This window comes from Pavona decussata, unplaced genomic scaffold (genome assembly GCF_977016875.1).
Source record: "Pavona decussata unplaced genomic scaffold, jaPavDecu1.1 SCAFFOLD_26, whole genome shotgun sequence".
Lineage (NCBI taxonomy): Eukaryota > Metazoa > Cnidaria > Anthozoa > Scleractinia > Agariciidae > Pavona > Pavona decussata.
In genome coordinates this window covers 2729798-2741792 of record NW_028145449.1, presented here as the reverse complement: position 1 = coordinate 2741792, position 11995 = coordinate 2729798, and the positions used below count along the sequence as shown (strand labels likewise).

Here is an 11995-nt window from a genome sequence, read left to right as displayed (position 1 = left end):
GTGACGGGGATGATCGAATGGGGGCAAAAATCAAAATCAAATCTCTGGACCAAAAATTAACCCCCAAAACATCCCATCCCAAATTTCCGAGCCTTAAAATTTTCCAGAAAGCATTAAATGATATAACACGAAAAATAAAAACATTAGAAATTGAATGTTTGTGTTTGTTTATTCATCATATCATCTGAAGTTATCTTTGCCGCATCTAGTAGTCATTCTAACAACACTTGAGACATCCAAGACACCCAATTTTAAAACAGCCGCAAAACAAGTTTGGTTGTACTTTATTCGCAGAACTACGCAGTCAGTATAATCGGGCACTACCACGAATATTCAGATTGTTTTGAATACTCCCAAAAAATCCCTACTTAAATCAAGCCACCCAAAAAATACTTGCCAAATTTTCCTACCCAAAAAAATCCTGGAATCCACATGAATCCAGTGTGATTTCCGTTTTTAACACGAAGAACATGCGCCGGCGAAATAACTCGCACTGCCGTGAGATTTTGGACTGGTGTTGTGTAAGCAAAGACAGAGCGACGAGAGGGAATCGAGATGACGTCTTGCCGTGTAACCACTGCCCTAGAGTATTAACGTATGGATGAAGCATTTGCTCGTGTAGGACATGTAGTTAATTTTTGAACAATAAAAATAGTACCCCATGGCTGCATGTGGTAACTACGTTCAACAGCCATCAGCCCCAAAAATAAGCTGCGTGCTTGTCTTTCTTTTGTTGAGTTGCTAGCGGGGGAATTGTTCCTCTTTGGGCACTCTAGCGAAAAGGGATCAATTGCTGGCTGCCAAGCGACACACCCCCTGGTCAAAACTTACTAGACGTACTAGACGGAACTGTCATTCGTTGGATGTGGCGTCAGGGAAACAAAAAGGGGTGGCGGGGCGGGGGGGGGGGTTGTTTTGGAGCTTGAAGACCGTTTTCTGCTTGGAGACTGTACACAAGGTTCTCGGTCTTTGGACATTGGCGTTCTATAAAATTTGTTTTCTTTGGAGATATGATCTGCTCAGTTTGTTAAGGGTTTTTTTTCCACAAGCTTTATGATAGTAAAGTGACGTTTTCAGACATTTTCTCTGGAGCTATTTAATGTTCGTTATTTCGTTTAACCTGCATTGGCAGAGCAATTACGTATACATATTCCTTAGCAATCAAACAAGCACAAAATTAATATGGATAAATATTACCTGCGATGATTAATATGAAGTAAACGTGATTATTACATTGCTTAATAACAATACTGTCTTTTGCTTTAATATACGATAATCTACACAAAATTGACGTTGCGCTTCTTAACGGGAAGTCGCTAAGTGGCAATACGATGAGGTCTTCGTCAAGGGAAGCCCTTGAATCCAGGTTGAAACATGTCTACTGGGAGCTACCGTTTCCTTTACAGACCTCATTGAAGAAACTCCAATGAAAAGTAAAATGCCAAATAGGAGAATCTAATTGGTTTCTTAATATTTTGTAACTGGCCCCCACCAATGTTTTGGCTCAACAACTTGTCATTAATTTCCTTTCCTGCCTCATTTCTGCGAACTGTACCTCTTGTTTGTTGAATCAATTTTGAGCCAACGGCCATGCAAATTCCATTATTCTCCCTAAGCTGTATCATTTGTTAAGATACCATGTGCATTTGAGGATATAGTAGCAAGCTTTAGATACTATGGCTTTGTAAACGGACTATCCCGTGTGGGTGAACCCCATTTTACTACCAAAAAGCCTAAACAGCTGTCTTTATCATCCGTTTCCCTAAAAATGTTGCATGCACTAATAAATGAAGATAACGCAGAGATTACCGTTGATCAGTTAAACCTCACCACAGCTACTCCTGAAAATCTCCTATGTTCCTTCACCGGCTTTTTGTAGTCAGAGTAATAGCAGTCTATAGCATTTCTACCTAGACAGAAACGCTCCGATCATTGCAAAACATTTCAAGGACCTTCTGCAAAAAATATTAGGGCAGTTTTAACATTTCCGAAAGAGTACATCCTTGCGCTCAACCTCCAAAGATATTCCGCTACAAAAATTGCCGGAGATTGCCCAGTGAGGACCGAACAACGGTTCGCGCAGATTTCCGAAAATGTTATATTTCCGACAACTTGCTAAAGAATGGTGAATAACACCGAAGAGCGATAGATTTCCTTCTTTCAGAAATAAAGGGGTAGTCGTGGATTGCTTCTATACCACGAGCTACCTGACTTTCCAAATATCATTTCCCGTGAGCAACATACCGACTAAAAGACTAACTTAGTACTTCGTAACACTCTGCCATTCATATGTTAAAGAGGTTCATGGATGATCTTATGGCGAAGGTTAACTGCTATTAATTTAAACTAACTGAATGTGTCGTTATTACGCAAGCCCTAGCTAAACGAAGCACTAAACGATTTTGCTTCTTTACTCAAGAGCAGAGTTTGATGTAAATTTATCAATGGTACTTACTGAATATTCAGGTGAATTTGGAGAAGCTTATGGCGTGTACTTCATCAATACAAATACCAATCCATACAAGCACTCAAGTCACCTTCACACAGCAGACTCGTGTTAGCGAACTCAATTTTGTGTGAGAGTATGGTGACAATGTAACAGTTGGCAAGGATGGCAAATTGTTGGCGACAATAAACACCTGCACCTCTGTTGATAACATTTTTGGGTTCTAAAACTGTCAATACTATAAGGGGCCTTACAAACATATGGCTAATCACTTCAGATGCCATAGAGGAATGTGTAGCAAGAATTGCTTTCAAACTCGGATTTTACGGTTTTGGAGGCTTGTCGCGTGGAAACACAATGTTTGCCAAGTTTCTGAAGTTTGCCAACGTATACGTTTACCTGTATGGAGGCGCCTCAAAGACACGCACTCTGAACGTTGCTGTAAGACGTCCTTTACCCAACCCTATTTCCACAACTCACCCTCCAAAAGAAAAGAGAGGCCAAAATAAATCACACTGAGCGAATTAAAATTTGAATAAAGCTAAGCACGGGAAAAGATAGAGTAGTTTTCGGTTGACAGCCTTATTTAAATCCAAGAAACAAAATTTTCACGCTACAAACGCAAATAATTCAATACGCCAATCAGAACTCGAGACCACTACGTGACGTCAACGCAGTTAGTTTTGCTTCTTATCGGTTGAAATACTGGATAATTTCTGAAACAATCGCACAACGTGGTAAAATTAAAATAACAGAAATCACTCTGCAACTCGACAAAAATTTAATAACATTGGTCGTAGCCTCCGTAAGGGATCTTCTTTGTCTTAGCTTTTTGAATTATAAACGAGTTTAGGACCTAGAAACCAACTCAAAACTTTCCCTTGCTCTATGAATGATTGATTTGTTCAGTTATATTAGGAACTGAAAAGAAAATCAAATCCTTCACAGTTTCATGACTTCCTTTACCTTTGCCTTCTGAATTATTATATGTAATGGCTGTTGGAACTGTGATCAAATACAAAACTCGGCACTGCTTGTAAGGTTTTTTTTATGAAACATTATTGAGCCTGAAAATAAAACAAAAACCGGTCACGTTTTGCTTTGCGTTAAAGAAACGAGTGTGAAAATCGATATCGAAAAGTGCTCTACAATAAATAAATGTCCTCCGAAAGTATTCTTTTTCAAAACTCTGCTCTTGAGTCTCCTGTATCACGTTATTGCACACTACAACGCACTAGAGAGCTTCTCGTGATCCGGCTCAATATCTACTACAACTTCCTTTTCTTTCCCAGCGTGATTATCCTCCTTTGTATGAATGATGCCTTGAGTCAATGGCTGTGGCCTGGCAGGAAATGAAGAGAAAGGAAAGTCACGGACACAAATGAAGAAACAAAACACTTTAGAAAGTGTTAACTAGCACTGCTGAACCTGCTCGGGCTCTTTGCTTAATATTTATGTCACAGAAATGTTTAAGCGAAGGAGAAGAGCTAATCCCTGAAGTTTCCGAGATGGTTTTAGCATTGTAAACAACATGACAGAAAGAATTAAATTCCCTGTCTTCCGAAGTTTGAAGTCCCAAAAAGTTTCTAATTTCATTGGTCGCCATGGCATTCCAAACAGATATTCTTAAAATCATGCAAACGGGATAATTTGCCAAAGTTATCATGTCCTTAAAAACCCATCCTATCTCAACAGCGAAACATCCGACTTCCTTCTTTCTCCCTTTATAGATAACTGCCAAAGCGACACGACCCATTCCCGTTATCCACTCAGAGTCCCCAGGTGTAAACAAAGTTAAACGTCTGCCGTCCACTGGTCCTGATTCTGCTCTCTCATAAAAACAGGAAAAAAAAATAACAAATAGAAGGTTTTACAAGGCATTTTTGACGGTCTCATCATCAGAGTGCAAGATTCTCTCTTCCGTCGCTGAAACCGGGCGTGTTCAACTTGATGTCCCCTTCTGCGTCCAACTCATCATAGCGTGCTTCAATGTTATCTTGTATGACTGATTGACAACTAAGAGAAGTAACAGTTGCTTAACGAAAGAAGGAATGATCAGTTTGAAAGAATTGCCTGCATGTGTCTTCCTTTGAGAGACACTCGTTACGAAGAAATTTTCCCTTAAGGAAATGTTACTTTTTAAGTGTCCGTTGTCCGCTGGTAGGAGGTGTCCGCAACAGGTATCGTCCTTTTGTGGAAAGATAAATGTTTCCTTAGCGATAGTCCCCCTCCTAAAAGTAAGCAGACACCTATGTCTTTTTTAAGAGTTTCCCTTTTTGAGGGTGTTTCAAGGAGGAGCAGTTTATGTACCCTACATCGCGGGTTCTATTTTGGCGGACTCTCCTTTCAAGAAGTTTTACTCGCCCAGTGAGACATTTGTTCCGTAGGTTCTCTTCACAAACGTTCTGCCTCACACGAGGTATTCATTTTTTGAGGGGCTTTCAATTTTGGAACTTGTCGCCCTTCAGACGGATAATTTGCCTTGTGTGACGCTTCCCCTAAGAAAGATATCTTTTTCAACGCGTCCCTTATCTAAAATGATCACCGGCTTCATCATGATTATCATCATCATTTATTTATTTGCCTCACTAAAAAAAGAAGAAATGATAGAATTTACGATAATGGCGAGGAGACCTCAAGAAACCACCAGGCTAATAAGAGAGGCCACCTCGGCTTAAAGTACAATATTATCCATTGATAAGCAGGAAAATAATACTCACAGCGATTCATCGTGTGCAAACCCCATTTGCACAATTGCCTCTTCATCCATCTCATCCAGCAGTGATAGGTCTGTTTGACTCTCTTGATCACACATTTCCACTCCCAGCCCCTTTTCTGTATTTTCTTTGTCTCCGGCATCAAAGTCGTTGACTCCTACATCTGCTCCACTGCATCCAACATTGCTAACTTGCTTTCCTTTACCACCAGCCCGGTTGACGCCAATATCGACGTCGTGGACATCAACAATGACTTCGTGGACTTGCGGTTGGTTTCTTTTGACTCTGGTCTTGTTTAATCCTGTACCAACTCCAAGATCGATCTCGTGGATTCCGGTCGCTATCTCTTCACCTTCTTTGGGCTGGTCGTCGGGACCGGGATCTCGGTAAATTGTGTCAGCTCGCTTAATAAGCGATTGACAATCAACTTCATCGATCTCATTCTCTCCACAAATAGCCTCAAAGCCTTCGTTGTCTTTTTCGCCAGCGTGAATAGGTACCATTTCGACTTGCCCGCTTTCCACCTGATCTTTGTCTTTGAGGTCGCCATTGCTAATCAAATTCCCAGTATCTTCCTGTAAATCGTGTACTGGAAGCAGCAGATTCTGGCAGCAAGTTGCGGACCAATGGGGATGTTTAGCCCAGCGCTTGAGAAAGATCATCACGTGCGTAAAGTACTCAACTGGAAACAGTAAAAAAGAATTAATAATTAATAATACAAACGTCAGGGATTCAGTGAGTATAAAATGAAAACATCTCCGGCGCATTCTTAGGGAAATCCCTCATGCACGTCTTATACAACCCAAACGGAATCCATTTGTAAAAGCTACCTCACAGTCTGTACCATTCAGGGTGAAGGAACACTATTTGTCAAAGCACCATCACGATTCGTACATTTGGTACAAATGATTAAAGCCATAGCCATCAGCATATCATTGATAAACTACATCTAATGAAGGGGACTCGGAGTGGCACGCTTAGCCAACTGGGAAACTGGGGAATCATTTTGTTAGTTGGTATCACTGGAACAAATGATAAAATTACTAATCGATTCGTATACTGTTGGTTAACCTCCGTCACCTCATTGCGGTGACTTAGAATATTTTCAAGTTAAGTCAGCTGTGAGAGCAATGAATCATTTTGGCGATTACTACTATTGGTATTGGTACAACTGGTAAAGGCAATGACACATCTGTAAACCATTAGTAAACTGCATCTCACGAGTCGTGAAATAATATTTGTTACTTTGCAAGACAACATGTTCATTTCTCCCCAAGAAGATACTAACGTTTCGCCGTAAACGAAGTGAGGTCGCTTGCTTTATTTATTTTTTAATATTTTACATAATTATGAAAAAAAAGCACTGTGTGGTTATTCTGTAATTATGCTATACGAGTTGATTCTAGCATTTGAATCTGTAGACGACATCCAGACTCGTAAACAGTCAACTACAAACTGTTAAGTCATACTTTTGTCTTTCTTGTGACACCGTTAAATACGGTTTACGAGGTGACTGAACCTTTTCAATCTTGAGTGAAAACGTCTTATCATCGAGAAAAGAATAATTAATGACCTCTACGTCCACATACCTCTATTTCTTAGTAAAAATTTTAACATCGGAAACTCGAGGCGCCTTACCGTGGCCACCCAACAAACGTTTTTTACGACATGTTTTCAATTATTCGTTGTTGCGTCACTTGCCTGTTGGACTTTGCAAGGAGGAATGACCGTAAATCAAATTGGCGTATCCTGATTGGCTAACTTGAAACGTTTGTTGGGTGGCCACGGTAAGGCGCGTCGCACTATAAAATTAATTGTACTCTTACGTATGAGTTGTCCGATCACCAATGTGTTGGCCCCAACCACCGTTATCTTGAATATGATTGTGTCCAATAGCGGATCTTCAGCTGGTGGGCGGTTCTCTGCAGGAATTCTACTCACTGCTCCAATTCCTAGGTTCACAAAGGTCACGGAAAGAGCTGTCACCATCAGCTTGTTCTCAAAGAAGTCTTGAATAGGGGCGGTGTAAGCAAAGAGCATGGCATAAAGAGAGGCAAGAACGCATGTGACGCCAACTGTGGCCCTGGATTCCTGTCCCACAAGGATCAGACCGGAGGTTAGGGCTATCTGAAATGAAAGAAAGGAGAAATCCAAATCTGCATTATTAAATCTAAACGAACAATTCTGCCTACTTTACAATCCATATTAATTTCAATTAAAACAGAAATCCCCGAGAATTAAATTTGTATATGTTTGATCACTAAAAATGGCCACTGGTTACTCTTACTCGGGATAGTAGTGTGGCTGAGCATGTTACTTCAAGGGACATAGTTAAAACATCAACCGACAGGAGCTAGGCACGAAGATGTGACTAGGGTTACCTTGCGTATCATCTCGATAACTTCCCAGTACCACGTCTTTGTTCGGTAGTTCTCATAAAGGAAGCGCAATCCGGTGATCATCTCCTTGTTTTCCTGAGGCGCCAAGTATCGTTCGCTGTCCTTTGATCCCAGAAACACCCTTTGCTGTCTCCAGAGAACAATGATGCAGAAAGCAGGGAGGCCGATGATGTAAATGAGATTTATATACGCCACTATGAGAAGCGAGTGGTATCTTGTGCCGTGACACTTAATGCCATAGTCAGCCTTCAAGTAGTTGTCGCAAAGTGTCTCTTCCTTATCCAGGCAAAGTCGTCGACAAGCGGGTGGCAGGACATTGGCTGTTTTGGAGCACGTGCTAAGGTACGTCACAAACAAGAAGAAAAACAGATTCCTGTAGATAAGCTCTTTGGTGTGTGAGAGTTTCTTTGCTTTTTCGGCGTCACTCAAGCCTCGGTTCAACCAGATCATCAACTTACGTATCCAGTAGAAAGCAAAGAACAGGGTAATTACGGTGACGTTTAATCCTATGGCTGCAAACAAGCTGCCAAAGGCATCAACCTAAACAGAAACATCTTTATAAGCCCAAATTGTAAATAAAATAAAACCCAAAGGGTCAGTTATTAAAAGAAGGTTTAGACGATGTTTAACAAAACCACGTTCTAAACCATATTCAATTTTGCCAACAGCCATATTTAAACACTGTCTGCTACTGACAGTAACAAGAAGGCTTGTTTACCGACTAGAAAACTATTTATCTACTTAAAATGAACCACTTATAAACAGATTTGAAGGCTCACTGAGTGTCTTATACCGCGGCCTAAGTTAAACTCCGTTTAAATAACTGACCCAATATGTTTTAGAAAATTCTCTTAGCTAATACATGAGAAACATATGAGGATTGGTGAGGAGAATTTGCATTTTAATATGCTAATAGACTTAATTGAGGCAGCAGCCAGTACTAATAAAGATGATGATGATACTATGTGTTAAGTATGTTGAAGATAGAATACAACAAAAATGGCAGAGAAGTTTAACATTTTTCGTTTGTTTGCACCTATTGGAGAAAAGGGTGGTGTTTAAGTGTCAGCTCGTAAAACTAATGTTTCTTTAAAAGAAACCTTGTGCCCTGTATGGCTGTGGAGTTTGGCTACGTCCCGGAATAAGGTTCGACTAAATGCGTCATTCCGAAGGAAGGTTATGCGAATAAAGGCTGTTTATCAATATATTCCTGTGGTAACATTTATTATGCTGAAGGGGATTCTAAATTCTCAATCTGGAAAAAAATCCTTTCATTCGAAGGAAAGCTATTGAACTGCTCTTTCCTGTGGTGCTGTTTATTACAGTAGGCTATATTGACCGAAAGTAAAAGCAATTGAGTACTGCTCCTCTGGGAAAAGGTTTATTTTGCTTCACAATCAACTTTGTGTAACTTTGTTTAACGAGGGTGACACTTGACAGTCTGACGACTGAAAAACCTGTGTCCCTCGGATTCCAGATCGAATTGGAATTTGGAAATGTTGGTTTTTGTAGAGGGAGGAAAACCGGAGAACCCGGAGAGAAACCCTCGGAGCAAGGACGAGAACCAACAACAAACTCAACCCACATATCACGTCGAGTCGGGGATTCGAACTCGGGCCACATTGGTGGGAGGCAAGTGCTCTCACCACTGTGCCATCCCAACTCCTCTAACATTCGAGTCTGCAGATGAAATCCTAAGTTATGATGGCATCAGTCCAGCACGAACTACTGATACATGTTTTTGTGTAGTGATATTATCATGCTGAACATGAAACACTTAGGTGTGATCACAAAGAACTGCTTTTATGTGGTGCTGATCGTTTACAGCTTTTAAAATTGTAATCGTTTGTTCTTGCAGCACCTAGCACTGACCTTTAATCCCGAGAAAAGGCAATGGAGAGGTGCAATCTGAAGGAAATTCAGCTGGAGTATTTCCGAATACTTGGCAATATCATCTAGAACCTCAGGCCAGCTGACAAATGAAAACGCCTCCAATAATCCATAGGTGACCTGGAAAAACGATAATAGTTGGTCCAAGTGTAGGTTATTATGTTAACATACGAAACTTTAAGGGGGCCTAACTTGACTACCGAATAAAAGTTGCGGCTTGGGGATTTTTAGAAATTGTCTTTTGCGATACTCTGTTTTGCAGTGTTTTGTGGCCCTTTATCTGTGAAATAAATGAGGGCAAATAGATGACACACATGTAACTAGTGCCCATTCCCGAAGATCGGCAGTGAGAAAAATCCCTAAAACCCGGACAAAGGAGGTAGAGTTCCGATTTTCTTTTCAATTCTCGAGTTGGAGATATTCCAGCCTTCCTATACCCTGACGTAAGCATCTACTATTTTTGTAAATAATAGAACTGCTTGCTTCTGCGAAAATAGGTATATGTAGTTGCTTATGACTCCATAACATCTAAAAAATTTAAAATTTCGAAAAATCAACAGCCCACGTCTTGCGCCTTTGCGATCTTTAACTATCGGCACTGTTTTCAATTTTCACACGTGTATGTCGTTTGAGTGTCAGGCCTTTTTTCTGTTCTGATCACGTGACTTGCCAAATGTGTTTGTGATTTGAAAACCTTGAAAACCTTTCAAACGGAAAAACAAGGACCAAAACAACTGCTCTGTGGAAGTTAGAGTATCCAAGACATGTTAGCCCTTAGCGACGGAAATGTTCCCATTTCGCACGCAATATATAAAAGAGAATTGGAAGCTCAATGTTTTTTTTTTCTGTTCGTCCTCATGCCAGCATCTCGACAGAAAAACGCTAAAAGAACAATTTGAAAAATCAATCCAATTTTATTGAAAAGACTTTATCTATGATAAAACAGTTCTTGTGATACTGTCTCACACCAAACTATTAATTTTTTGGCAAGCAGTGATATTTATAATAACTTCGGGTAATTTCCACTGGCTTAAAGGGCACCTCCACTCCAACAAGAAACTTTGACGTTAAGTTGTTGGAAATGTCTAAATTGTAAATTTCAGTTTGAAAAGTAGAAACAACAGTTAAGTGCGCCAAAAATTAGATATTATCATCGTCTCTTTTCGCTTTTGATTTTCCCGAGGGCCGCCATTTTGGATTTTATGCCGTCATACGGTTGCTACTATCGTCAGTGAGCGAAAGTTCTTTTGTGTGAAACAATTGAACAACCGTATTATGTCGTGAAATCCAACATGGCGGCTCCTGGGAAATTTAAAAGCGAAAATGTGAGATAATTAAATCCTGGATTTGTCCAACACAGAAATCTTATTTCCATGTTTTCCAACAAAATGCAAAATAAGAATGTAGTTTCAACAATTGAACGTTAATTTATTTCAACAGTGGAGACTTCCGTTAAAGTAGTATAACCGTCCCTCTTTCGCTTCACTAGTACACCTTTTCTTTTTCTCGTGACGACTTGCACCTCACCTATCAAACCCATTTTCCTGTAACTTTTCGTCCCATATTTTCTCTACCTTTTACTCTCACACTGTCCCACTTTCCACCCTTCCCCTTACCCTTAAGCCCATTCTTCCCATTCTTTACCCAATCAAACTCCCCCTCCCCCACTGCCACTTCCTGGCCTTTCGAATTCCTGTTACACCTTCTCCTTAATACCTTTCCTCTTACAAACACTCTCTTCATATCCTGCAAACTCGACAATTAGAATACACCTTATTAATACCTGATAGAAACCAATAATGATCTTGAGTCGGGCAAAAACGATGTCAATCAGAGCACGCCCTTCATTTTTCTGTACTTTCTTTCTGCTATACCACATTACGACTGCTGCTATGAACATCAGCGATGCCACTATAATTCCCAGCTGGATGGCGACCTGTGTCTTGGTCGGGCATTCTTTGCAGGATTGTATCTGTTTGTAGTATCCATGACTGCAAATGCCACAAACTGGTCCTTCGTAACCAGGGACACAAGGATTGTTGAGAGACGCTACGCCACCTACACAAGACCTAGAAAATAGCAAAATGTTACAAAATAGAGTCCTGATAAAGACGCCCGAAGATGCGGTTGGAAGGAATGGTAAGCCAAAAATGGCTTTTCTCCTCGTCAGGACAATATGGAATGTGGATGATCAAAGAACATATTCCTTAGGAACAAACTTACCATTTTGCTTTATGGAGCTAAAAACATCACACATAAGCTCTAGACCTTTGTAAATTGATGCCTTCGCTACATCACTTTGATTAGAGGAACTCCGCTAAGATGCTATGGCATCAGGAGTGAGTTGCATAAAATTTAACGTCGGGCGTAACTGCTAACGCTAGACCTTCAGCCCAGTCACATTAAGTATTTTGACGTCTGATGATAACATTTACGCCCGTCGTTAAGTTTTATGCAACTCGTCCCAGGTTACCAGTGTTTTTACCGCACACTATTTTGTGCTTTCCTCGCACAGCTTTGTGATGAACCTGTCCTTTATTTAA

At 40.4% G+C, this 11995-nt stretch overlaps 1 protein-coding gene across 4 annotated transcripts in view; it reads right to left on the bottom strand.

The window, feature by feature from the left end:
* Nucleotides 1-1086: 1086 nt before the first annotated feature.
* Nucleotides 1087-11995, bottom strand: part of LOC146485523 (uncharacterized) — a 29096-nt gene continuing 18187 nt past the window's right edge. For 3 of the 4 annotated variants that reach the window (XM_085103353.1, XM_085103350.1, XM_085103352.1), the window contains 7 exons: nt 11236-11521; nt 9435-9572; nt 7545-8102; nt 6990-7290; nt 5167-5845; nt 4321-4462; nt 1087-3788 (listed from right to left, as the gene is read on the bottom strand). In XM_085103353.1, the coding sequence (XP_084959479.1) occupies nt 4345-4462; nt 5167-5845; nt 6990-7290; nt 7545-8102; nt 9435-9572; nt 11236-11521 (2080 nt within the window). In that variant the 3' untranslated portion in view covers nt 1087-3788; nt 4321-4344. The remainder of the gene's footprint in view (nt 3789-4320; nt 4463-5166; nt 5846-6989; nt 7291-7544; nt 8103-9434; nt 9573-11235; nt 11522-11995) is intronic. The other variant, XM_085103351.1, reaches the window with a different exon arrangement.